Source organism: Takifugu rubripes, chromosome 9 (assembly GCF_901000725.2).
Source record: "Takifugu rubripes chromosome 9, fTakRub1.2, whole genome shotgun sequence".
NCBI lineage: Eukaryota > Metazoa > Chordata > Actinopteri > Tetraodontiformes > Tetraodontidae > Takifugu > Takifugu rubripes.
This window is the reverse complement of record NC_042293.1, coordinates 7,548,000-7,575,590: the sequence shown is the minus strand read 5'-3', so window position 1 is coordinate 7,575,590 and position 27,591 is coordinate 7,548,000. Positions and strand designations below refer to the sequence as shown.

At 41.2% G+C, this 27,591-nt stretch overlaps 1 protein-coding gene across 4 annotated transcripts in view; it reads left to right on the top strand.

Moving 5' to 3' along the window:
* Window positions 1-27,591, top strand: part of furinb (furin (paired basic amino acid cleaving enzyme) b) — a 50,590-nt gene that overhangs the window by 18,826 nt on the left and 4,173 nt on the right. For all 4 annotated transcript variants that reach the window (XM_011607290.2, XM_011607289.2, XM_029842070.1 and 1 more), the window contains exons 3-11: window positions 6,996-7,094; window positions 10,718-10,813; window positions 11,932-12,060; window positions 12,138-12,214; window positions 19,676-19,764; window positions 21,053-21,225; window positions 24,148-24,360; window positions 25,307-25,407; window positions 26,759-26,862. In XM_011607290.2, coding sequence (XP_011605592.2) covers window positions 6,996-7,094; window positions 10,718-10,813; window positions 11,932-12,060; window positions 12,138-12,214; window positions 19,676-19,764; window positions 21,053-21,225; window positions 24,148-24,360; window positions 25,307-25,407; window positions 26,759-26,862 — 1,081 coding nt within the window. The remainder of the gene's footprint in view (window positions 1-6,995; window positions 7,095-10,717; window positions 10,814-11,931; window positions 12,061-12,137; window positions 12,215-19,675; window positions 19,765-21,052; window positions 21,226-24,147; window positions 24,361-25,306; window positions 25,408-26,758; window positions 26,863-27,591) is intronic.

Below are 27,591 nucleotides of genomic sequence, written 5' to 3'. Positions count from 1 at the left end.
CAATTAAATGATCAAAGAGACGATTGCGTTGAAAAAACATACCTACCATTTTCGCCTCATTTACTAAACACAATTTAATTAAAGTGGTTTCATAGATGAAAAGCAATACATAGTCTGCCTAGCAAAACAAGACTCGGGTTTCAGCTTTCGGTACAGCAGAGGTGTGTCAGCAGCTGTTCCTGTTGTGAAACTAAATAGTAAAAAATGTTATTAGAAAGGACGATCACGGCTGAGCTGTCCGTGGTGATGCATGCCGTGCTTCCATTTCAGAATACTCCGATGACACCCTGTGGGAAATGCCAAGTTTTGTAAAAGCTACGGGTAAAGCTAGTGACATTTTCCCAAAATACTACTGGTTCCATGGCCCGGACATGTCAGATTCCATCCCAGCTGCAGAACAATGGAGCGTCAAGTGTGGTGATCTGTTTAACCCTTATCTCCCATAGCGTTGGTAAAATAATTCAGCAAAGTCTTACGTCCCCGTCCTACTGTTGGAAAATGGTTAGCAATTGGATATTTTTTCTTTTTGCTGAATATTAAGATTCACTTCACCTTCCGACAGAAACTAGACAACCATCAGATAGTCTAAAGTGGCAATTTGTCAACAGGGACATATAGGGTCTGGCCACGATTGTGCAGTCTCTGCCTTGTTTGACAAATGCAAAGCTGGAGTGTCATCTTAGAAATGATATTATCACTTTTGCAAGGAATAAATATTAAACTGCACAGTAAGGCATGAAAGCCACAGCATCTTCAAAGTGACCCTTGTACCACACACAAATGACAAATCCTTAAAACTGACACTTAGTGGCACAGCAGAGACCTATAATAACACATCAATCCTCAAGCTGATGCACAACTTTAAATCGTTTTGGTACTTTCGTGGTACATCAAATATATCGTGGAGTCAGACACGTTCAAAGGGCCTGTTTTTGAATTTTTGCAACAGCCTACTTTCCCTTTGATGGATGGCCTCATTGCTTCAAGCGACCTGGTTCTTTAAGGCTTCCTACCTGCTGCATTGATGCACTTTTGCTTTGTTTTGACGGGCATTATTATCAGTATTATAGTGCAGGCAGATATAAATCATTCCAGCCTGCTGACTGCCTGTTGCCACCCACTACAGTGCACTGTGACAGTATAGATTTGCCACCATGGGGAAGAAATGGTGGCAGTTGAGTTGCACAGTACAAATATATATTGCAGCACCAGATTACAGGCAACTGGAGACCCTGTCTTTTTTGTTTGTTTGTTTTTGGAGGGTTTCTATTATATATATTTTTGTGAAACACAGTGATGTATTTAAGGGGGAGAGAGAATGTTTTTTATTTCGTTATGGCTATTTTTTTATGAAATACTGTTGCACCCTAGGCATCTAGACATGCTGACGGCTTCCATTTTTATGAGCTAAGCCTTGGAAGTGAAGGGCACACACTGCGTCTAGGACATTGTGCACATTGCCTATTCAGAAGCCCATCACTCCCGTTGCTTTACTCCAACAATCCCTTTTTAAATGTGCCCTCTCCCTTTTTGCAATCATTGATGGTACAGATGAACGCCGTCTATGAAAGATCCATTGAGACAACCATCTGAGGACTCTTCACATTGATTTTACATGGACATACAGTAGTCTCTGCTGGAGGCTTCACCTCTTTGGAATACTGTGTAGATTGAACAATCTTTTAATTCTGTGGAGAGCAGGTTTAAACAAAGACTTAGAACAACACAATTGTAACGAGAAACAAAACTTGAATCACACTAAATCTTGTTTCTGATTAAAAAATGCTTTAGATGTTTATGATATGGGGATCAAGGTGAGACGCTGCCTTCAGGCATAAACTAAAAGGCCGAGAACAATCAGATTGTATTTGAACTGCACACCAGCCTGGAATACTAAACAGTATAAAATGCCTTGTTTCTTTGAGATTTTTTTTTTTTTAAGATATCCTGTTGTGGATTTTTATTCATTTTCAAGCAATATCTCTCTTCCTATTTATACATTATTCTCTATTGCCTTATTGTGTGCCCTGTCAGGCGCAAACACCGTTCCTGCTTGGTGGTTCCTGTAGATTCTTTAGAACCAGGGACTGTTAATGCTTTTCATCTGCTCGAAATGTCTGTGTATTCTCCTCTGTTTCAAGTGGCTACAAAATGAACCCATTTAATATTGTTTCCCTGCTTCTCCCTGAACTTGTTTTCATATATCATCAAATCTTCTCCTATTATTCTTAGACAAAGGGGGCCCTCGCAGCCCGTTTCAGGGTAGACTTTGATAACTACAAATTGATTTGAATATTTTTTTTCTGTTTTTTTTCCCCACCCTGTTTGTTCTCTATGTCTGATTTTCACTCAGTAAAAGCTGACGCTGTTGGATGGGGCCCTGTTCAGAACCCTTCACCTCTTATTTTCCCGGCCCTCAACAGATAATTTGCCTGTGATATCTGAACATGTTACTTACCATCTCCAAAGTTTCACTTTCGTCTGTGCGAGATTACCACACATCAAATGAATCAAACTCTCACTTGATAAATATGCAGTAGTCAGGGAAGCAGACCTAAAGTTAGGTCTTTACAGATTTGCCAAGCACATTAGTCAACCCAAGACAGGAACCTTTGGCTGAAGACAACCCGTGGGTTGAATATTAAAACTATTAAAATGTTATTATTTATTTATTACTTATTTATTTCTATCTTTTTATTCTCAAAGCTACATGGCTCATTACTTTTGCAGCTTGTCTGTGAGTTTATTTACATGCCTAATTCAAACTGTATGAGATTCAGGTGCTTATGTCATGATTTTTCTGTGAAATCTAAACTCTTCATTAAGGCATAAAAATACACTGAACTTTGCCATGACGGCTTTAAATACCAGTCTTGTATCCATGGCATACAAGACTGTAGTCATTAATATAACAGAACTGTATGTGTTTTATGATAATATGAGCCAAATGTCAGGTTTAATGCATTCATTTCTCCCGTACTTCCCCACTATCTCTGTGTCCATCTGTCCTCTTATGATATATTTCTTTCTCCTGCTTCACTTTTTTCTTTCTCTCTGTGCTTGACTCTTCCAGAATAGAAATAGGTCTGACCAGATACCCATCAATGCTAAATCTTTCCCTTCAAGGTCTTTGTGCCAATAACCCCTCTTTATTTTGTTGAAGAAAATTTGTGGCACCAATGTCTTTTTTTCTGTCACTGTGTCCGACCGATTATTGTAACACTGCTGCATGGAGGTAAGTTCTGCATGTGCACTTTCGCAAATCTTTGCCATATAATTAATAAGCAGGTATCTGTGGCTGTTTTTGGAGGTCTCCACAGAGCGGGTCCCTTTTGTTGGTTGAACAGGGCTGTTGGGCAACGTGCAGCATTGGAGCTGTGCAGCAAACAAATAATTACCCATCATTTGAAAACACTCAATTAGCCTCTCTTTATGATGAAAATAATGAGCTTCTCCCAGTAAGCTGATCTTCACAGATTTAGCTGTAATTAGCTTAAAAGATGGTAGCCCAGTGGCTTCACAGAAAATGAACATTTTATGAGCAAAACACTAAACTGTTGAAAAACACTGTGTGTGTTAATGTATTTGTGTGCATTAGTTGGTGAACTATGTGGCAATGAGAGATGGAAAAATCCATTCATATGCTTTGAAATAGATGGTCTCTGTCAATAAAAAACAATGTTGTTGCTGCCTCTCTAACCAGGCCTTGGTTTCTGATATTTTCCTTGAAATGTCAGCTGAATTGAGATGAATTCTAACAAGTTGGAATTGCTTTTGTCAGTTGTTCTTCCACTGTCCAAGCTTAGGGGAATACGTTAATATTTCACTTTCATGCCCTCCCCGTACTGAATTTCAAAAATATTTTTGCACCTTTTACGCTAAGTTGTCTGGATAGCTTTCTTGTCAAGATGATATTCTATAAAATAATTAAAGATTACATTAAATAATTTCTGATTTTTATATTTTTTTAATGCCCTTTGACTTTAATCAACTTGATTCATGTAAAAGATTTTTGAAGTGCAGTTCATAAATGTGTCCAGTTTGCCGAAAACTGTGGAAAATTGGATGCTAGCCTAAACACTTGTATGCTCACACGTGCGACAATATGAAATAACACTCGGTTAGTGAAAGCATTTCTGTTTTCAGCACCAATGATCTGAAGCCAATCCCCTCTGGCCAATATTGACACAACTGTGGCAGGAGTTGGCTTGAGACCGCGGCATCCGGCATAGACAGTACTTGAACATCACCACGTCGGGGTACTATCGTCAGTCAGCTTGAAATTGGAAAAGTCCGACTGATGCCATCTGGTTTAAACCGCAACACAAGTGACCTCTGATACGGAGCGTGCTGCTGTGAACAGACACTTGAAGTTGCACTGCCCTTTGAATTGCAGGTAGATTTGACCTGATACTGTATGTTGAGTGGGCTGAAAGAGAAGGTCTCTTATAAAGCATCATGCAACTGATTACTCTAATGCAGTATATATCAGAAAGCCTCTGATGTAAATGTTATATCAGTTGCACTCCGTCATATACTGTACATTTACTCCCACATCCGTGTTCACTTACGTAACACTATTTTTTAGTTCAAATTCCTTAAAAGTCACCAGCTTTAAGGACTTGAACAAATTATGGAAGTGTTTCAAAATAAGGCTTTGGCAGAATGTGTCAGCTTTGGATTTTGAAATACTGAATAGCTAAAAAAAAATCCTGTGTTTCTTACCTCAGAGAATTGGGTTCAACCTGAAGAAGGCCTTTTCTGATTTACACTTTGATTTATTTTTTTATGACAATATCATTTTCCCCCAAAATTGGACTTTGTCTTGGATAAATACAACCTGTAAAAGTGCAACATCACTGAATGAATTAAAAATGACTTTGGCTTTTTTGCCTCACAGTTTACTTCAAGGCTGAGGTACTGACCTGGAATCAAAATCCAAGATGCACTTGTGATAATATATTCTGCCTCCGCACAGTCTGAAGTGTGACGGGCTTCATGCCTGCGTAGTGCCGACATCGTGGCACAGTGACTAATGACCTTCAGTGCTCTCCATTACCACTGGCACATACGCATGCACACACACGTAGTTCAAGCATGACTCAGCCAGACTCTTTGGGAGGGTGCAACACCAACATTTCAATCTCTATTTCAATTGAAGCGGACCCATTGCCTCTCGGTCTAAATGAGGGCACAAGCACTTTCGGAAATGGATTTGTCCCTCTGAAAAGCCACCATGGTTCACCACAAATTAGCTTTCTGCCCTCCTGCAATCAGTGTGGAAATAGGTCTCATTAAATTGGTGGGTCACACCTCAGTCTCACTTAGTTCAGAGGCCATTTCTTTTGGTGTGCCTTTGTTAAATCTTCCTTAAATAGGGCAATCAAAGACTGACCCTCACTCTCGGAAAGCTCTGGAATTAACATCAGTCCCATGAGGACCCTCCACAACAAGATTCCCAAAGAGAATACGCTATTAAAGTCAGGCATTAACCTTTTAGTATGACACTATTAACTCGAGTACTTGCTCCTCTTTTTTGCCTTTTTCACATCGGCTTTATTTTTGGAAGTTTAACAGCAGCTCCCACGTGTAGCTTAACTTTAAAAAATAGAAAACTTGTATCTCCAAATCCTACCTACTTTCCTTATTTGAAACATTTAAGAGGCTCCTTCTGCAAAACTGTCCCTTCACAAGAGAACGTGTATTAATCTTTTCTTTCAGCATTCCACAATTCAATTTGCTAGACTAATCTAAATTGGTCATTTCTCCATGATTAATGTCGAAACTCTCAAAGACATTAATGTTTAAATGTATCCTTAATTATAAATACCGGTCAGATTAAATTAACTTAATCAACACGGCCTCATATCAGCACCACCAGACGACCTCGGAGCTTTAACCGTCCGCCTGGCTGGTTCTCAGGAAGCCAACCAGCAGAATCAGCCTCAAGCACCAACAGAGGCTTCTGTCATGCTGTGTGTGCAATTCTCCATCTCTGTCTACATCCATCCTTTCTCCCACACACCTTCCTCCTTTCTCACTCTTTCTTTGCTCCACTGGGCCACTGAAGGTGAGCCAGTTCCCAGTGGCACTACTCTACAGATTGTAGTGCATCTTCTTCAAATAAGCAGTGCTCTCTCTGTGATGTGAAGAGTGTCCCTGCTGTCCTTCATTTTCCTCTGCCACTACCTTTGATTCATTCTGTTTTAAAGTGCGCTGGATGTCTGCGGGGTTTTTTTTTACCGTCTGGCTCTCAGTTGTCCTTGGTTTTGACTGTGCAATGCATTTGCTTCTGTTTGTCACTAAAGCTCAAAAGTGTGATAAAGAAATCATCTGACATTACGAGGTTTTAGTGGCAGCTGTCAGCAAAATGCCCTTAAAAGCTCCTTCACCCAAGCTTTGTGTGTGTGTGTGTGTGTGTGTGTGTGTGTGTGTGTGTGTGTGTGTGTGTGTGTGTGTGTGTGTGTGTGTGTGTGGTGGGGGAACGGACAGTGGCACACTGAATGTTGAGCTCTGAGCAGGAACTATAAATGGATGCATCTAATCACTTCTATCTCTTTCCGAGATGGTGTCCATCTGCAGGTGTGTTTTCAGTCTGCTCTCTCGAAACCTGTGTGTGTGTAGGGGGTGGTTGCCATTATTCATAGTTTGGTTTGGGGTGAGTGTTTTACCCATTTGCAAGATTTTCTACCCCTTTTGAATAAATGTCATGTCTTGTAAAAACATGCTCTTATCAGTACAAATTTAATAGCAAAATATCTATTTTCAATACACAAGTTTTTAATGACCGAGTCCCTTTTATGCTTTTACAGCATGCTGAGAAGATGTTTCTACATTGCCTGCTATGGGTGATTCAGTTGTATAAAACAAAGAAAAGCTCCATTTCTTTTGAATGTGGAAAGAAACGAGGCTGTTTGCATAGGCACGCTTGCACATGCATGCAGAAGGTATATTTCGTGTTCTTGCAGGTGATGCTTCCTTTTTGTTTCACGCAGGTTTTTGGAGATTATTACCACTTCAGGCATAATGCCGTGGAGAAAAGAGCTGCAACTAGCCACAAGGATGTTCACACAAAACTGCAGGAGGAGCCAAAGGTAAGAATTGTGTTAGATGCACATCGATTGCAGCATGCGGTATTGGTAACAAAAGGCTGAAAAATAGCTGGGGTTAGCCACAGAGTGTCTGTATCACAAAAGGAATGAGCTCAGCTTGTTGAGCTCTATATGCTTTTCAGTTAAAGCTGTTCCTTTAATCTAGTGGCCTGGCCTGATCTGAGGCACCAAATAGCTGTAAATGTAGAATAAACATTCTGAAACCCTTTGCATAAATTCACATCGGCATCTGATTCTTGAAGTGCAGCTCTGTGGCTTAGTGCTAGGTCAGAGTTACAAACTAAACATGAAAATCTGAGCCACCAATAGCTGGAAACAGGCAAAAATTGACACCGTACATTTCTATGAATGACACAACCTGTAGCCTCCCAATTAACTTTTAGTAAAACCTCAGGGAGTAAATGTGTGTTGGACATGAATAGAGGGACTGCGACATCAGTCTTTTTTACTCTGTAAACATCATTCAGCATAATTTGGTAAAGTTCATTAAATGTTTCACAATGTAGAAACACTAAAAGGATGTTTTTAAGCACATAGCAGACAGTAAAGACAGCGGCTATAATTCAATTTGCCAAACAAACAGGCACAATAGTGTTGCATTGTATCTATAATAAGTCAACGCATCGAAGGTAATTACTGCCAGAATTTTAAATAGAAACCACACTGATGTTACACAGGAGAAAATTAAGAAGTAAGAACCATTGGTAACAAAGTTGCCTTGCTAAGTGGAGGCTGTATGCTGCTGTTTTTCCTACTTCAATCAGTCTGCCTGGGCTCAAGAGTATCAATAGGCATGTTTCCACTCTGGGCCAAACTCCCCCAAATGGTCATTTGCAGGAACTTGTTTGGGGCCTAACGACGTCCCTTCTCCAGGTTAGGTACTTAGATTGGCCCCGAAAAAACTCCCAGGTAAGGCTTGAGGTTTACCCAGCACTAAATAGCTAAACCTAATGTACGATGTGACGCAGAACCCAGCAGAAGAGGAGCAGTAGCCTAGTAGACTCCACTTCTCCTCTTGTTCATAGCATGTAAACAAACGCACAAACCAGAAAAACATGGCCACCGCCTGACTTGTTATGTATAATTATCACAGCACAGCACATGCTGTTTACTTAATATTTATTAACATACTGATGTGTACACAGCTTGCAGCGATGGATCGCAACGACCCCGCAGTGGAGACACGGCCATCAAGAGGGCCTAATGACATGAACAGTTCCTCTAAATTTCCTGTCCCCAGTATTTACCAGGAACTTCCAAAGTGGAAATGCAGCTATGAGGTCCTAGCAAGCTTACATGCTCAGGGAGATGTTAATGTTCTCTCTTCAGTGATGTTGGTGAGACTAAATTGATTATTCTTGATAGTTGGGAAAACATTAAAGGGGGGGTTGGGGTCAATATGGAAAATGGAAAGTGTTTTTTATTTTTTATTCTATGTGATAGCAGCTGACGTGAATTACAGTACACTTAAGCTAAAGCCAGTGTAACCAGATAAACGCTAACATAATCTGACAATATGTTGGGGAGGAAAGCTTCCATCTGGCAGGGTTAATCTGTAGTTCAAGTTAAACAGCACGTTTGAACCTGCAGTGTTTCGGGGCATCGTGTGCTTGAATAAAGAGCAACAGTTTAGTCCATGGGTTGTCCGCACACCTACACAACAACAAAACGAGAAAACCTCAGGCAAATCATGACCACTGCCAAAAAGAAGACATACACAGCATGCCTAAGCAAATTTGTGTTTGTGTGCATATCAATGCGCTATTCTGCTTTGAGGCTATCTGAGCTCTTAAAAAAGGTAGAAATGCAAGCTTCTGATTCACCTGCCTCAAATCAAATATATTTAAAAGGAGGCAAAACCATAATGGCTGCAAGTGGATTAGTCAGTGCTCAGGCCTTGAGTTTGTTACACTGTTTCCTCTGTGTAATATGGCTGCTGTCTCTTACAATATCTCCATTATCATGTTTTCTCTGCTTACTGCTGCCAACACGCTGCTTATCATCATCCTGTTTGAATAATCACACAGCAGGAAAGATGACATTGGCAGCTTTATATGTTTGTGCCATTATGCTTGCAAAGGCCATTTGTCACTTCCTACGCAACATATTTTCAATATGGGGGGAAATATTTGATTCATATTTAGCTATCTTTTGTTGTTTTTGGTTTTTTTTTTGCTTTTGTCTGTTGCACATTTTGTATAGCACCACTGACCAAAGATTGATATAAGATCAGGTACCGTGAAAGTGGGTCATTTTTAACACATTTAATTCCATCTTCTAATTTATGATTTTAAGGCATTAATGTTAAATCGCTTGTCTCAAGCGTAGGCTGATATCTGTGACATGCTATAATAATGTCAGGCCCATTTGTATTAATAGTTTTGACACCTCTGTGCTTCTCAGATGGATGTATCAAGATAATGCATCACTTATTTATCTTAATCAAAGATATCTTCTGCATTAAGCTGTTCAACACATTCACAAGGGTGCAGATTCTGAATAAGATAAATGTTGATTATCCAAAGGTCAATATAAAAAGGTTAATGGTCTTTTCTCTTAGGCAAGTTTTCAATTGCTTTTCTACCTATACTGCCCTCAGGAACTGTGCATAATTTCAGATTTTAGATTACGTTCAGAAGAGCATTCCGAAGGCCCATCCACCTTCTTTTTTATGATCTCTCATTTAAAACTAAAAGATTCCAATAAAATAAGTCTTTTTTTTATATTCAGTTGTCTATTGTGCCTCATTGCATATTTATTTATGTGATCCTCATCTCTAATAGCCCCTGTTTTAACTGTAGCTCTGGTATTTATTCTTATGCATCACTGTGTTTATCTTTGAAAGTAATTTAATATCTCAAATGGTTTTGGAAAAATAATAGAAATAAATCAGATTTATTTTCACTAATGAGATGCTGCTGGAGCACCAATTCCTGCTTCCTGGGGATGAGGCTATACTCTTTTTAAATTTGCAGCTCTAACATGACAGAAGCTTGAAAGCTTTTTCAAATTACTCTGTGTTGAGCACCGTTTAACCATTAATGAGAACATGAAAATCCAATTTCTCTAATCATTCCCATCATTTGCCATCAGGTCCCCAAAAACCTCCAGTCTTTGTCAAAATATATCAGCACTGTAGAGAAAGGGGGAAAAATGGAGATAGAAAGGAGGGATAGAAAGCAAAATCATTTAATTAAACTGCCAAATGCAGACACAAGACATGTTTTGTTCGATAGACTTTTGACAAATGTGTCTGACTGACCTCTCGTTCTGCGTTTTCTTTGGCAACTATCGGAACTAAGCTATAAAATGACAGTTTCCATGTGTGATATTAGCATTTGCTGTCATCTATGTACACTCAGCATTAATAAGAAGCCTTCAGGACTTGCAGGGAATGAAGCGCTGTTCAGTAGCTTTGCTTCACATCCCTGCCTCTCGTTTCTGTTATTGCTGTCTCAACACAGCGACTGTGGCATGATTTCCCACGTCTCCAGCCTGTGGGACAAAGGGGCAGTTTTTGAAATTAGAACACTTGTGAAGACATCAGTTCCCATGAGGTTAGCTGTATATTATGAATTTTCTGTGTTTTTGTGTGCACCATCCAGGTCCTGTGGGCTGAGCAGCAGGTGGTGAAAAAGAGGAAGAAGAGGGATGTTTATGAAGACCCAACAGACCCCGATTTCCCTAAGCAGTGGTATCTGGTGTGTGACCCTTTCTGCTATTTTAGTTGGGGTTTTTTTTTTATGCAAATACATTTGATGTATGTTTTAATATCTTTCAAGGTGCACACTTTTATTTATTATATTTTATTGGACCACTTGATTTCAGCCTTGTTTTTGGTGTCCAAGCACTACTTTTACTGTGTGCTTATTATCAAGGTAAATGTATTATAAAGATTTGAGATTTACCAACACAAGGGTCAAATCTGTGAAATGCTGATTTTATATAAAATGAAATAACAAGGTGCATTTGTAGAATGCTGGAAAATATGGCCTTTGTTAGAGGGGCTTCATTCTGTTCTAATCTCATATTTGACATTTTTAACAAAAAAAAACCCCACCAATGTAAGAATGTACTTGCTTGTCAATATTAATTTGACCTCAAATCTTTTGAGTCTCAACACCTTTCACTATATTTCAGGCTAAAGCAAAATTGTGTCTTATATTGAGTTTAGATTTAAAATGGTCACGTAAGCTCAGTGTAGGAAAACATAAGAAAAAAGCTTCCTCGGGACATGTTTGCTATGTCGATTCAATCTCGAGATGTTCGCTATTTCATTGGTTTTATATGGAAAGGCACTTTATTCAGATGTGATATGAATGCATGTGTACTCTAATATTATCTTAAGTGCAATTAAGTACCAGATAGATGAGTTCTTGACTGCCATGCTTTGATTTTGACTTGCTTGAATATAGAAGAGATTTCTAATAGAGTGGAAATGGCAGCAGTGCTTCAGCACAACATTCACAACACTATCTATTCTGTGATGAAAATGTTTATGCCTTTACTTGGAGTATCATTTATATTTCTCAGCAGTGTCTATGATCAACAACAGTTAGTAAGGCTTAACTGCCCATTGCAAGAACTTTGCAGCTGTTAAACAGAAGACAGGATGAGATGGGTTGATGCATTTAAATTGTAATTTAAGTGTTCGTGTGCTACCTCCAGACTCTCCTTCATTGCCTCATAATTTTGACATAAGGTCTACTTTGCAGTTGGTTTTGGAAGCTTTTTAAGCAAAAAGGTGATTTCAGTTTTTTCTTGGATGTGTCAGTCACACCAGATTGACGGGTAAATAAAATTCCACTGTGTTTTGCAGTCCAACCCAGCGCATCAAGACCTGAATACTAAAGAAGCCTGGGCTCAAGGTTACACGGGGAAAGGTGTAGTAATAACCATTCTGGACGACGGCATTGAGAAAGATCACCCTGATCTCATCAGCAATTATGTACGTTTTAAGCAATAAGGAGAAAACGGGTATTAAACATATTCTGTGTGCCATAATGCTCACTTTGTTTGTTTCAGGATGCAGAGGCCAGCTACGATGTAAATGATGGAGATGCTGATCCCCAGCCAAGATACACGCAGAGAAATGAGAACAGGTGATTTTGCAGAAGCAGAAATCTGGCAAGATCACAAGAGATGAGCTGTCAGATTCTTAAGTCTTTTTTTTTCTTTCCAACACTTTCTTTGGAATACAAATCTTCTGACAAATGTGAAAACATCGGGGATCCTTTTTCTGTGATTTTGGTGGAAAAAAATCTCCCTTAAAAGCCAATTATATAAAAAGTGCTGGTTAGGTCATTCTGAACAGTCCTGAAACATTTTCCACTTTTCTTCTTTTACTTGCTTCAATGGAACCAGTTTCTGCAGTGGTAGTTAAAGTTCCTTGGTCTACAAGCTGTTAACTCCATGTTCCTTTCTTCTATTCTGGTTGTTGCTGCTTGCATATAACTATTGTGAACATGGTTTAAGGAGGGAACTTTAAAAAAAATGGAACCTTTTGTCAACCCCATTAATAAACAGCGGGGCTGTCTGTCCAATCTTCCTGCAGGAGATGAGAAGCAACAACTGCTTCTGAAATGTGGAAAGGGAATTGTCTCAAATCTCTTCTTTTTAGAACACCAGGCAATTTTCCTTTTATGGTGGCTTTCCGTTGGGTTTTGTTTCAAAGCAGAGAATCCACTTGCCGAACAGAGATGGAGGATTTAGTACAGCAAGAAAAACATGCGATTGTGTTTGATGGAATAAATGTTTCCACAATTATTAGAGACTGAGGAATTATTTTGCTGTTCTGAAATGAAAGAGATTCAACCTTGTTGGTTTTCCTCTCTAAACAGCATCAGCTGTGGATGAAGTATCTGTTTTCTCTGTCCTTATCTGTAATGTGATCAATTCATCTTCAGTTTATACTTCATCTTGAAAGAGGGTGGCATCAGCTGTTTTTGTTTGTTTGTTCTCTGGGCCAACAGACTGGGCAGCTAGGCACAGTGAACCAACACCTATTTGTCAGGATACAGATCCTTCTTTGTCCTGATGATGGAACAAACCACTACTGGAGGAGATTATGCTGTGTCTCTGGTCCAGTTCATCTCCCACTTGCACTGTACCCGCAGAAATCCACTTGCATCCATGCACCGTCCAAGTCGATGAAATTGCCAGCGTATTCTATTGGGGTACAGAGTAAAAAGCATAGGTGTGTATGGTGTGCACATGCTTGGAGCTGCAGTGTTTGGAATAACCTGTGGCCAAATCATAATCCATGATTTATGTTAATCACCACGGAGAAACACAAGCTGTCTGAATAATGTGCACACAACCCCCTCACTATGAGATTATATGAATATATTCATCAGGCAACAATAAGCAAAAGAGTCGGAGGTGGGCATTTTCTGTATCCGTGATGGCGAGTTCATTTGTACTGATGACACACAAGACTGATTTCTGAATCCTCATCTCTGTGTCAGTGTTAGTTGGCAGCTCTGGCAAATATTGTTAATCAAAGTTGTCATAGTTGGAAGCCTTGAAACCTTGCCAATTTGGCCATTTATTTTTCATCTTGACAGTGTTTGTCTTCTTTCCTTCGCTCTCTCCCTCCGTCTCTCTCTCTCTGGGTGAGACAGGAGCCTCAAGGTTTGGTTGAGAGCAGACAGGCAGGATTGATTTCTTCCTCCTTTCTGGTCAAAACCTGTCAATAGACAATGTAATATTCATATTTTTAAAGCATTATATTGGCAAAATGGAGACCATGGGAAGTCATAGTCAAATGATCATACGAATCTCTATTTAGGACCAAAAAATGTTTTTCTCAGATTGTGGACTGTAATTATTTATAGTTCACACACCAAAAGCTAAAGGATTCAAGATATTTTGATGTGTAAAAACTATGGACCAACTCAGTGAACTCTCAACCATGGAGTCACAGTCAACCATGAAAGAACATATTTAATCATCAGGGATTCACTGTTAATAAATAAATGCAACATTTGCACAATCCAATGGTAAACACACCCTTTTTACTACGTCTTGAGGACATAATGAGATTCATCTGCTGCTTGTCTTCTGCTGGCTTGCTGCTCCTAATCTTTACCCGACCAATGCAACTGCCAGCAAATCAAATCTCCAGGCTCCAAAAATTAGCTCTAATATTTGTAAAGAAAAACTTGCTTTTTGGACATTTTAGTCTCGTGAGCTAGTGCTGACAGATGGAATTGGATCATCTTTAAACATTAATGGCTGAAGCACTGAGCAGTCAATATTAGTGCAGACTTCTCTCTTCCCCTTATAGACTTCTGTTGTCTGCATGATAGCTGGAACTGTGTTGCTTTTTCTACATTTTTAGTGTTACTTCCTTAAACCCGCCTACGTATAAGAGTGCTGCTGAATCACTGAAAGATAATGGCAGATGTATTAAAAGCAAGACCATCTCCAAAATGCTCAGATTCCCTGAGGGACGCCATCTTGAGTGCAGAGGTGCATGAATGGTGCTGGAGCGATATTTGTGCGAATATTTGTTTTAAGACATTTTAGAATGTTTCCCACATCACTCTCTGTGTAGCTCCACATAAAAGCGACATGCTTCCAAATTTAGAAATTAAGAACCAAGCTGGAAAATAAAAAACAGGTAGTTTACACTGTGGATCTGAGAGAAAGAATCCGGCCAATAAAACAATGACAATTGGACATTACTTCATTGTTTTCCTCCTCTACAATCTAATAGTTTTTTTAATTTGTAAAATTACTGACTGTAGAATAGAAAAGCTTGACTGCAGGTCGTACGAGTTGTCCCTCTAGAGCTGTTTGAATACTTATTTGAAGGATTGTGTTGCTGCTGCTGCAACAAGAAAAAACAGGTGCAATCATGCTGTGGAATATTTACTTTAAACATTAGGCCTCTGGCAAAATGCTGCCAAACATGTTTTCATAATCGTGTTCTGCAGTGCCACTGCATTGATGTTAATTCACTACATTTAAGAGATGAAGCTGAAATATTAAGGGAGGGCAAGTCATCCAACTCCAGAGAGCAATTTCTCTTGCTTTTTCAGCCCGTTTAATGTTTTACACTGCTCACGTTCCCAATGAGACATTTTAGGCCAAGATGCTTTTGTGGTAACATTTTTAAATACTTCAACTCAGAAGTGCCACACATGGTAAGGTTTATTGGTGTGTTCAATTCCTGTTTTAAGCCTTTGACAGTCTGAAAACAATTATTTTCTCAGTCATTTGCTGGCTGGAGGCAGAGTTAGTATGGAAAAAGAAATAAAAGCTGAGTACATAAGATAACATAAATGCACTCCCCCCCTTTAAACAGATTATCAATCATTGTTTGCAGAGTTCTCCCTGTTTCTGATGCCTACACAGAGTCTGCCTCTCCTCTTCTGCTTCATTCTTTAGTACATGACATGTTTATGTCTCAAACAGCAAGCTGTCTTTTTCTGTTTTGCTGGCAGGGGCTTTACTCTTACATTTTATTCTTTCTGTTTGTGGCCTGTTGTTCTCCTGAGATATTTTTCAAAAAATATTGAAAAATAAGCTATTTCTCCCCCCCCCCAAAAAAAAACAGAGTTAGAGCTCAGCATTACTGATCAGCTGAAGTCCTTCAGTTTGGAACACTGGTTTATTTCCCGAGTCGTTTGCACGTACTTGTATTTATTATATTTTTCATAAACCTTTAGAAATATGTGGCCATTCAAGCACTGGTACCCACATAAAAAATATTCCCCCTTCACCTCTAGTGCTCCTTAATTTAGCATAATGATAAATTATGTATGCAAGTCAGTTTTTCCGAAGCTCTAAATTGTCAGAAGGAATCCTTTGTGACAAATTATGGATTTCGTGAAGCAGAAGAAGAAGAAAACAGCATTTTTGTCTGTGGGCACGGTGTAATAATCACCCTCTGGCATAGTCACAGGATCAGACCTGCTGGAGGACACTGCTCCTCTGGAAACAAAGTAACCTAATTCTTTTGACAACACGATGAGTTTTATCCTTGTGCACATACAAGCAATAAATGCCTCATTGTGTTTTTTGTCTATGTTCATTTTAGCAGAACACAGATTAATCACAACCCTAATTTACTGTAGCTGCTCACTAATCTCTAAAATTACATTTTGCCCAAAAGTCCAAAATGGTTTGAAATTTTTGAGATGATCAACAAACATAAAAGCAGATGGAACTTGATGGAAGTTTTTCCTATTCTATTAGTTTATTTCATAATGACAATAAGCAGTCAATTGAGTGTTATGTTACAAAAGATGTTTTGTGTTAGGTAAGAGTAAGTTTGGGTGCTTTTTTCTGTACAGGAAATTGCTGAGGAGTGGTCTGAGGGTTATATGGGATCGTGTCATGTCCTGAGCTCGAGCGATAATGGCACTACCTCAGTCTCTATCTGTCCCCTCTGTCTCTGATAAGATAAAGGAGGTCACATTGTCAGTAAATAGTGCATCTGTAGATCAGCAGGCTTTCATCTAAACTTTGTTAAAGCTTTTTTGGGTCTTTTTGTTGGCTGTTGTGCAAAGCATGGATGTCTGGACGTGCTCCCACTCTCATATCAATGATTTATTCTATCTATTGTCTTCTGTGGAGATGAGGTTCTGCTGTTTGTGGAACCTCTAGATGCTTTTAAGCGTCTCGCCTATAAACTTCCAAGTTTTTAGAACTGCGCACACCCCTAACCCCATGAGCTATCATGACACATCTCCCAGTCCAGTTAAAATGGATCGAGAATATCGATTGAGTCAACCAGTAAATTGTCTGAGAAATCATTTAATTTCATGGGAATCTGACAGAAAAAAAAAATGTGGGTTTGTCAGAAACCATTTTATCTGCCCTGGCACATCAGCCTCCCCAAATATATTAAACTATCTAGCCTTTGGAGCTCAATTCCATCCAGACGCCAACACTCATGTGCGCGCGCGCACACACACACACACACACACACACACACACACACACACTTCCAGGCCTCAGGAATCCCATCTTGGCTGAATCCCCAGGCATCGCATCTGTGTCCACACTTCCTGGGTTTGGTTTGCCGATGTGTGGTTGATGCCACACATGCAGCCGAAGCTGTTTGAAGACAGTTTTAGCTCACATTCGTGTTTGACTTTTAGCTTTATAGCAAAACCATATATGGAATATGAAGATATTGAGAAACACAGAGAAATCAAATCTCTGTATGGTTTATAGGCAACCAATTTTTTTTTCAGTTCCCTGTCATATTGACAGTGGAATCCTACTGTAAATTTGTCCATAGTGTTTTCTGTAGTATTTTGGGCAAAGCCATCTGGCTAGTCCTGCTGTTGCCTGTTTATGTTCTGGCTCAGCATGAGTGATTCGCTTCTCTGTGGCCTTATTAAACAGTAATAGAAAATTACGTCTCAATTAATTTATTTCGTTTCTAATTTTCCCCGATGCAAATTTGGCAGGGCTGCCAAATAAAATGTGCCCCTTTCAACACCTCATTGCTTTGCAGATTTTGTGAAGGGAATTTAAGTTTAGTCCCCAGTCCAGCCTTAAAATAAAACTATTGCATCACTTTAATTGAATGCTATATTATTCAATCCAATATTCCCATGAGTGTGTCTGAACCTGCGAGGCAGGTGTTGCTCCGTAATGCAGCATCTTTGATCAGCCAGTGTGTAGCACAGTTCCCCAAACACGCTGTTCTGTCCTCACAAAAGAGGTTCCTGCTTTATTAATGTCTTAAATTTTAAAATGCTGTCAGTTCAGTTTTGTCCTGAATTTCACATTGGTTAGATCCTTTGTACAGTCGCTGTGTTTGTTTTTAACCAATCTGCAGTTTTTGGATTGATGACTGATTTAGGTCGGTGATTTTTATTTATATTAATACCAATTAATACCAAGTTCTCCTCGCTCATTTAAATGGCACTCAGGTGGTGCAGGCGTGATGTCCTGCTGTGCTGAGGTTCATTAAAACTGACAATACACTACTGCTGGCGCCTTGAGGCGACCTGGATCAACCGATTGGCTTGATTTATTTATTAGCAGAAAGACATTTCAACGTTTTGATGACTTTCCACTGAACCTCCTCTGTGATGTTGAAAGAGACCGGCCTTTGTCACAAGTGCAGGGTCTCATTTTGTTCTCCTGGAAATTGTTCCCAGGAGGGCCATCAACTTTCTTCTGACTGCTGCCATTTGCACAGCATAAAATAAGCTATTTAGCAGTAAAACAGTGTACTTTCACCTCGTGATAGTCATGATAATTTTCTGTTTGTGATCTATTACACCCTGCTGCAGTTTGTGCCAAGGCCTTTGGCGCATCGGCAAGTGGCAAAAATAAGACCGGTGAAGTAGGATGACAACTGTTTAGAAATTAATTGTGCAACTGTGAAGATGTGATAAATAATTTCTCAGGAATGTAGGTTGCACTGCAAATTGATCCAGCTGCACTTTTGTCTTCTTTTGCCTATTAAAATCCACAGCAGGTCATCAGTGCTGAAGTGTTTCAAAGTGTGAATTATTGGGTGTTGAATGTATCAAGAGCTGCACTTCTTCTAATCAAGATCCCAGCTGGAGCGACAGCCAGGTTCTGACCCTGGGAGGCAGATTCAAAACAAGGGCGTCTTCAGCTTCCATAGTGACACCTAAGTAGCTTTGTTACATAAAGGTGATGAAACACTTCAGGTAGTCATTGAAACAAAATCAAACATCTGTCTTCAGTGTTTATTTTGTTCAAATTGAAACGTAGGCAGGTTTTTATTTCTCTCCTGCATCCTACGAAACTTCACTGTGAAAGAAGATGGATTTCCAATATTTTTATCAAAGAAGGAGGCCGAGGAAAGCCGCGACTCTCTGTAGAGGGTGATAAAAAGGGTTTCTATTGATTTGGTTCCTCATGACAGACTAGAGACAGTTAGACTGGCACATGCACGAATCGCAAACTACTGTAGTAGACTTGCATGAACTGCATTAAAGAGGAGCGAGTCAATAGTGGAAGTGCAAATAAACTTTAATCCATAAAACAAATTCCTTCAGTATTTAAATTCACCTTCTGCTTGGTGAAGAGAGGAAGCAGCAGCGGAAACTCATTTGGATCTGAATGTTCCTGATCACCTTTAACTACAGTTACTCTTTGACGACGGCAATAACACACAATTGTGACAGAAGACACCGTGGAACGACGGACGTTCTCTTACAGAAGACAAGGTCAGAACAATGGGTGATTAAAGGCGCGTGTCATTCTGGAGCGCTACTCTAATTATCCACCGTGGTCACCACAAAGGCTCTGCATGGCTGTGTTCCCTCATTGTCTCGTTCATTCAGATGGCGTCTCACACTTGCTGACACTTATTGTTTCTGCTGCTGCACCACTTACAAAAGCACCACTGGGGTTCTTTTAATACCTTCTCTAGATTGTGGTGTATTTTAAGCAGCACTTTGGCTTCCGTATTGTTCAAAGCTGAGCTCAATTCAATGAGACACAACTACTAATTTGTCACTGTTGCTCTGGGTTGGGTTTTTTTTTTTTTTAGGTCCCACTGATGTGAATTGTTTTCTTTTTAATTGTCTTTCTGATCTTTTCCTCTTGTGTTTTGGCAGACATGGAACACGGTGTGCCGGTGAGGTTGCAGCTGCGGCTAACAACGGAGTGTGTGGCGTGGGTGTGGCCTTTAACGCTAAAATTGGAGGTGAGCATCGTTTTGGCTCAAAGAACTGCGCTGCATTTGGGGTTTGAGATCTGTATACATGTGGAAATGCCAACCATCTTGAATCATGTTCTGGACAAAATTTGTCCAACTGTGCTGTTGCTAAAATAACAATAACGCTGTCAGTCTGTCTAAATATGCTTCTAAAAGATGCACACAGGTTTGCTGAAATAGATTGATTGCGTGTGAAAATATTTAGCATTTAATCAAATATTCCAAAGAGGTTTTTAGTAACTTTGGCACCCAAACACTCCGTCAATGACACAATGGCAGCCAACAAGACTCAGCGGAGCCAGGAGCGGCCCCGTTCACAGATGTGACTAAAACTCCCCTTCTTCCTCTTCATCATCGCTCATCTGTCGACAGAGCAGCGCAGAGGCTGTCATAAATAACTCCTATGTGGATCTGTTCACGGTGGGGGGGTCAGCAGATTGTTTATAAACAGCTGTGATTGGGTCTGCACGCGCTAAAGCGATTCCAATGTGCTGGCATGATTGCGTGTACAGTACCAAGCACTGGTTTTTGATTAGTGTTTAAAACCTGCACTTGACCTTAATTTTAATGCACACACAGAGCTGCTTTTCCTTCTGCAGTCTGGACCTCTCTGGGTGGAGGGGGGCTGCAGGCAAGTAGCAGAGCATTGTCAGTGTAAGGAATTGCAGACTGCAGGAAGCTGAAGAAAAATTGATTTGACATTTTACTGCTGCAAACCAGTCCATACAAATGAAGATTACAGTGTTAAACCTAGTGTGGTTTTCCTCATTAAATACGTTGTATACGTTATAATATAGTGTATAAATAAAATTTCTGACAGGGCAATTACAGCTTTGACTCCATCTGCACCACCACACTTTGTGCTGCTTCTCTGTAATGGGCCATTGAAGTCCTAATCTGGACATCATCTGTCCTGGTTTTGCCTCTGAGATCTGGTTTGGGCCATCCAGTCTGTTACAAATGGATCTTATCTGAGGGCCGTTCATTTTATGCCTCTATACAATCACAATGTTCAGAGGAGTGATCTGAGGACGCTCACTTCAAAGGCTCAGACAGGCCTGCGTACAGGTATGATTAACGATGGCGTTTGAGATACCCGGAGGCTATAACTGCCTGCTAAATGCTCTTTGTGCCAGTCTGGATCTGGGGCTGCCTCACCTGTGAAGTGTGTGTGACTGGCCCACCAGAATACACCAGAAAAGCATCACAGGGACTGTGTTTTTGCATGTTTGCTGAAATAATCTGAAGCTCAATGCCATTTTTATTTTTTATCCAGGAGTTCGTATGTTGGACGGAGAGGTAACAGATATCGTAGAAGCCCACTCACTCAGCCTCAACCCTCAGCACATCCACATTTACAGCGCTAGTTGGGGCCCAGAGGATGATGGGAAGTCCCTGGATGGTCCTGCCAAGCTGGCTAAGGAAGCTTTCCTCCAGGGTATCACCAAGGTCAGGTCAAGTTTTGTGTCCTTAATCTGCTTACTTCTATTTTAGTCAGTAATATCTCTCTATATCCACGATAGCATTTGAGGCGTTTTGTCATCTTGTTACTCAGAAGGTGAGAATGTAGGACCAAACCACACACACAGCTCCTTGGCATGTTTTTGTTTTTCATGCTGATTTTGTGTGTGTTTCTTTATAACTCAAATAATTCTAATTTCTAACTTTCTCATCCAATTGGCACTAACATGGTCGCTAGGGTAAAGAAGCTTGTTGGCTTGTTCCAAAAGTAGCAAATTCCTCCTACCTCTAGATTACCAGGTCTTTATTCGATTTTTTAAAAATGCAGCGTGACAAACATTCTGGCATACAAGGGTCAGTTGCATAACTGTCCCTTGGTTATCTTATTTCAGTGTCATTATCGTTATCAAAAAGTATTTTAAAACAGATATAAAGGCTAGAGCCTTTCAGGAAATGGATACAGCAGCGCAACATAATTGACTGAATGATATGTGTTCAGGAAGAACCACAATAAATCAACAAAGGCTCAGGGACAGAATTTGACACACCAGGAACAAAATCTGTCTGATCTAAGCCTGGAAAGCTTTCTTATCTTTAAAAAAAATGGCTCCACTCCATGTTGATTTTAACAGCTCGGTTTTTGTGCAGACCAGACACAGCTGATAGAGGAGGATAGAAAGGGTGTTGAAAAAGAAGCTATTGAAATAGTCTTCCCGCTACGCTGAGCTAAATACGGTAGTTCCACTTTTTTTCAGCTCAGTCGTGCTCTATAGGTCAGGCAGGCAGATTTCCCATTACATCAAATATTCCTTTGAACTAAGAATAATATACTCACCCATCTGTTTAATGTGCAGGTTATTTCATTTAAAGGCAAAAGGATGAAGTCAAGGAGGATTTTTAAATCCCATTCTCGTTCCTTGTATGATTTGCAGTGCGGGAGTGCCGTGTGTGATGTGTCTGCAGGCGACTTTCACAGCGATCTTAATGGCAGACGCACATATGCGTTTCTGCAGTGAGCGTGTTAAATAATGCGACTGTTCTGTGGAGAAAAAAAAGGCTTCCAGTGTTAGAAAAAATCTAAAATGCTGTACACGTCAGCATGTCAGTGAGGAAAAACCTCCTGCCATCAGCATAACGGGACCTTTCTGGTTCAGCCAGTGTCGTCCTGGCAGTCGCACAGCCAGCGGCGCTGGAGTATTATCGGCTGGTCTCTGTAACCTGCAGCAAAGGCGGCATCAGGTCACAAACAGGGCTGCAAGACTGGAGAGGATTAGAGCGGCAAGACCCTCAGTGAGAGCTGCAGCGTGCGGCACACGCTTTTCCTCCAGACTGTCAACCAATGGCTTTGTATAAGCTGAAGTGTTAATGGTGTTAATGGTTAATGGTGTTAATTAATGATTATAAAGCTCGGGTTAAAATGAGGCCCCTCAGCAGACAAATGCAGCGTGTGGTTGGGCTGGTGTGCAGCAACAGCCGTATGAAAGCAGAGTTTTTGGCAGTTTTCTGCTCTGTGGAGCCAAATACGGGCGGTGAAGGATGCGACAGGACTTTGATTTCTCGTACAGGTCGGTCAGACGCGAGCAGGCAGAAAACAAAACAGACAGTCGCAATCTTACAAGCGGAGAGGCAAAAACAGTGCTACAGCTTTTTGTTTCCACTGCTGACTGACAACAATAATACCACACTGATACTGAGCATCTGGAGCGGCAGCTGTTATATTCTCAGCTTTGTCTGAGTGAGTCTATGAATTCCTATCCACTGATGTCCGTTTTGGTGGGTGGTTAATGTTGTGGTCCTTTGGAGTTAATATTTAAAACACAGCAGTCCACCAAGGGCATTGTTTTTGCTGAGATGACACTACATCATTTGCTTTATTCTCTGTCCTACATAACCCAGTAAAGCTAGTCACAGATGGCTCCACAGTTGGTTTGTAGAAGCCTATAAGTGCAAGGCAGCATTTCCGTTTTATTCATTTGGATCCCGAGGTGCTTGTATGCATCTACTTTACTGACCTTGTCTCCCTTGATGCTAGCAGTGACTCTCTTTAGTGCTTTTAAAAAAAAGGACTTACTTAATTTCTCAGGCCTTTGTGCACGTGGGTTTTCTCCTATCTCTCTCCTACATCCAACTCTTCATTTTTTTCTGCTTTTGCTGTCCTCCAAAATGAACCTGTTATCCTCCTACTCAGTTCAAGTTGTAAGTGGAAGAAGCTTTCATCTTGCAGTGTTGTTCCTAGTGTCACCGAGCTCCCGTTGCTGATTCCACTCTTTGATCAAGGATTGCGCCTGATTTAATTAGATTTTTAAACAACATGGCAAATAACGACGGAGAGGAAACGGCAGCACTGACTTCACAACCGCCGCATTTTTGTTTGGATGTTTAATTAAATTAGATGTTCACAGTCCATTTAAAATCTATTCCTTAAGCTGCATCTGTCTTCAGCCCACAGGGAGAGCAACAAAATAAAGGTGAACCACGACTCTGCCCCTTAAATAGGCAATAGAATTTAAGCTGAAATTAGAGAAGAACATTTAAGATGACAATTCCAATCTCCCTGACCAACTGTGTGTGTGTGTGTGTGTGTGTGTGTGTGTGTGTGTGTGTGTGTGTGTGTGTGTGTGTGTGCGTGTGTGTGTGTGTGTGTGTGTGTGTGTGTGAGAATTTCAGCAGACTCTATAAGTATTAAGCTTGAGTAGATTTCATGACCTTGTGATGCAACAGGTCATCCGACGCTATGATGAAACAATAACAGTTGTGTCATAAAGCTCCTTGTCAGTTAAATCATATCAAAGATTTTGTGTTTAAACAGTCAGTTGAACACATTTGTAAAAGGCAATTTCCCACTCTTCTGCCTCCTTGTTAACGTCTTTTCACTCCTGTGGGTCACGGCTCCGTGTTTCTGTGCCGCAGGGACGTGGCGGACTGGGCTCCATCTTCGTGTGGGCCTCCGGAAACGGCGGTCGGGAGCAGGACAACTGTAACTGCGACGGCTACACCAACAGCATTTACACCCTGTCCATCAGCAGCACCACGCAGTCTGGAAGCGTGCCATGGTACAGCGAGCCCTGCTCCTCCACCCTCGCCACCACCTTCAGCTCCGGAAACCCAGGGGAGAAACAGATAGTGGGTGTACAAACACACATTCACACTTTGAAAATGTATCTCAAAAGGGCCTCCAAAAAGAATTAAAGCATCTGGTTATTTTTCAGCATGACTGATGTAAAGCCTACAGTGAGTACAAATGACAAACACTAAGAGATGCCACGCGCTAGCTTTAAGCTGCTTGTCAACTCCAGCACAAGAAAAGAAAGTCTCGCCTTGGGGACAGAGAGTAAAACAAGCGTAACTCTGTCATACCGTCTGAAATCCACTTGAGCTCTGCTGCAGGCGACGGGCTCAGCCTATCAACTGGATCAGCGTGTCATTTTGCTGCAGATGCTTTGGATTCATGCAACTTCACTTTCTTTAACATGACACCTATTGTGGTTGTTGTATCATCAGTGGTCATTTTTACCACTAGAAAAAATCCAATTTCTTTCTTTAGTGCTGTTTAGTTTAGAAGCTAACAAGTGTCCCTCTCAACACATCTGTGCCACCATTGTCCCTCTAGCAACTAATTTACTTTCTGCTCATAATGAGGATTGTGGCCTCGGTCTGTCAGCACCAAACAGCGGGAAACAAAAACTGCGCCAGCGACCTTCACGGCTCGCCGTGCCCTCTGGCTTCCGCTCATCTGTAGCAAGCCCTGACATGTGCTGTGTCATTAGCTCTCTGGCAGTGATGATTGTGAAGGCACATCATCTCGGCCCCAACATCGCCACCTGACCTGGCTGGACTGAGCATGCCTGTCCTAGCCGTGAGCGTTGAGAGACATCCTTAGAACCGAGTCTGAACCTCCCTCCCCTCCATCCTTTTTCTTTCTTGCTGCAGGCAAAGCTGCTACTCCTCCATCTGTACCACTCACTGCTCTCAACATGAACTTAAACCGACACAGGGAAAGTCAATGCCCAGCCGTCCTCACAGCATTACTTTCTCCTCACTTTTCTCTGTCCTTTCACCCGTCTCCAAGGTGACCACAGACCTGAGGCAGAAATGCACAGATTCTCACACTGGGACGTCTGCTTCAGCGCCGCTCGCTGCTGGGATCATCGCTCTGGCGCTGGAGGCCAAGTGAGTGACCAGTGAGCTATTCCTGGATTCGTTTTCTGAATATCAATACTTTGTTACAGCGTGTATTTGCGTTGCTCTTCTGTGTTCCCGGCTAGAAAGTTTCATCTCGACACATTAGAGTTTTGATCGTCAGTTAATTAGCTTGACAAATCAACCGGTGCAGCTCACACAGCCATCTCAGTACCTGCAGGGTTGGCAGCGAAGGGTTTAATGCTCCAGAATGCCTCATTATCGCACACTCCAGGACTCCAGGTGTCAGAATCCCAGTTTCAGTCAGCACTTCCAGACTACTCTCTATCTGACTGTATCTTTAGCCATAGCTTGTGTGCATTAAGTCTTCTTATCACTCAACAGTGCTCCACTCAAGCGCGATCCCAGTCCACTTACGCTTGAGTCAAATCAAATGCGAAATTTACCTCAGCAGTAATTTCCAGCTCTGGCGTACATCCTCGCAGCTTTATTACTCCAGTGCATTGTAAGTAGAGCTGCAGTGACAGCCAAGCTACACCCTTCAGAGACTCTTCCACCTTCCACAGCCAACCAGCGTTGCTGCAGCCTGACAGGCGGCAGTAATAACATGGCAGCTTCTTTTATGAGACCGCGGCTCCATTGAAATTGCGTCATTTAATAGGTAGAGCGTTTTGGCGTCCTGGGTTTGTATTATTTTTCGCCTCCACGCTCAGCTGAGGTGACACTGATTAGGTGGGCTCTCCTGTCTATTAATAACAAACGAGAGGACGTTTGATGCGCACGCTCACAAAGAGGCAACGCGCCACGCTGCAGTTCTGTGGTTCGTTGTCTGTCAGCCATGTTGTTGCACCCATGTCACCAGGCGCTAACCAATTAACCGACCAAGTGTTGTGTTTCTTTCCTCGGGGGCAGTCTTTCAAAAGATGCTCTCTTAATAAATATATAAATGGAGATTATAGCTGACTGTGTTGAAGGTGACCTCCACCCCATCCCCCATCCCCAGACCTCATTAAAGACTGTCGTTATAGAGGCCAGACAGCCATCCGCCATTTTATAAGCACTGTGTTATTGTGACCCCACTGCACATGAGATTTCAGTGTTGCTTTATTACTGGTGTCAAACTATTAATGTGAGCTTGTACCTTTGTTTTGCTCCACTGATGTATCCTCCCGGGCTCCCCTGAGCTCTTATATAACATAACACTCAGCATCGTGAGGTTGCAGCGCAGTGACATCACAATTCAACCGTGCGTTCAGACTCCTAATCTGTCCATTCGCCAGGTTTCCTCTCCTTACAGTTTGAGCAGGAACTGATTCTCCTCATAATCCCTTAAGGTGTGATATGACAGCCAGTGTTCTGCTCCACTTTTCTTCTTGTGTAGTGTAAACCTCAGCTGGAGGGACATGCAGCACCTGGTGGTGAGAACTTCACAGCCAGGGCACCTCAGCGCCACAGACTGGAAGAGCAACGGCGTGGGCCGCAGAGGTAAGGGCTGTCATCAGGCTCGGGCTGGATCGCATTGCTTCCATTTCGAATACATAATAGGACACATTTAACTCTGAGAATTCCTCATTTTATAAGCACATGAATCATTGATACATCCCTGAATTGCACATCTTGGCTTCTGCTCAGTGCAGTTCCAAATCCTTAGAGACTTGCTCTCAACTTCTGTGTGTAATAATATCAACCAATCAAGAAATGTTGGTATTTTACTCCAGAGTGTTTGGCTTTTCTTTCCCTTCCTCCAAACTGGGAGGGAAGCCAGAATCCCCTGACAGACACGCACTAGCTAACTAAGATAGCTGTTCCTTTCCAGCAGAAAAGCCATTACATTAAAGCCATTACATGCCGCGCATGTTACAATGATATATATTCTTTTCTCTAAACATCTTTTTTTATTGCACGTCAGAAAACCACAATAGAGCTATTTGTAATTTATTTATTTTTTTGCTGCATTTCTAATTTATTAGCATGCCATTAGCACCCTGACAGCGGGGATGGAGGCTGTGTTTATGGCTTATTATGCCATTTAAATATATACATTTAAATTTCACACTACAGTCGACGTGCTGCCTTTTCAGCTTTTGGAGGAACGTTTGCTTTTGTGCTCGAGTTTGGTTCCACGTGCAGGACATCGTCTCTGGCTGCTGTTCTCCAGATAGTGATCTGTTCTCCAGATAGTGATCGTCTTAGCAGAGGTGGAATGAGCACAGA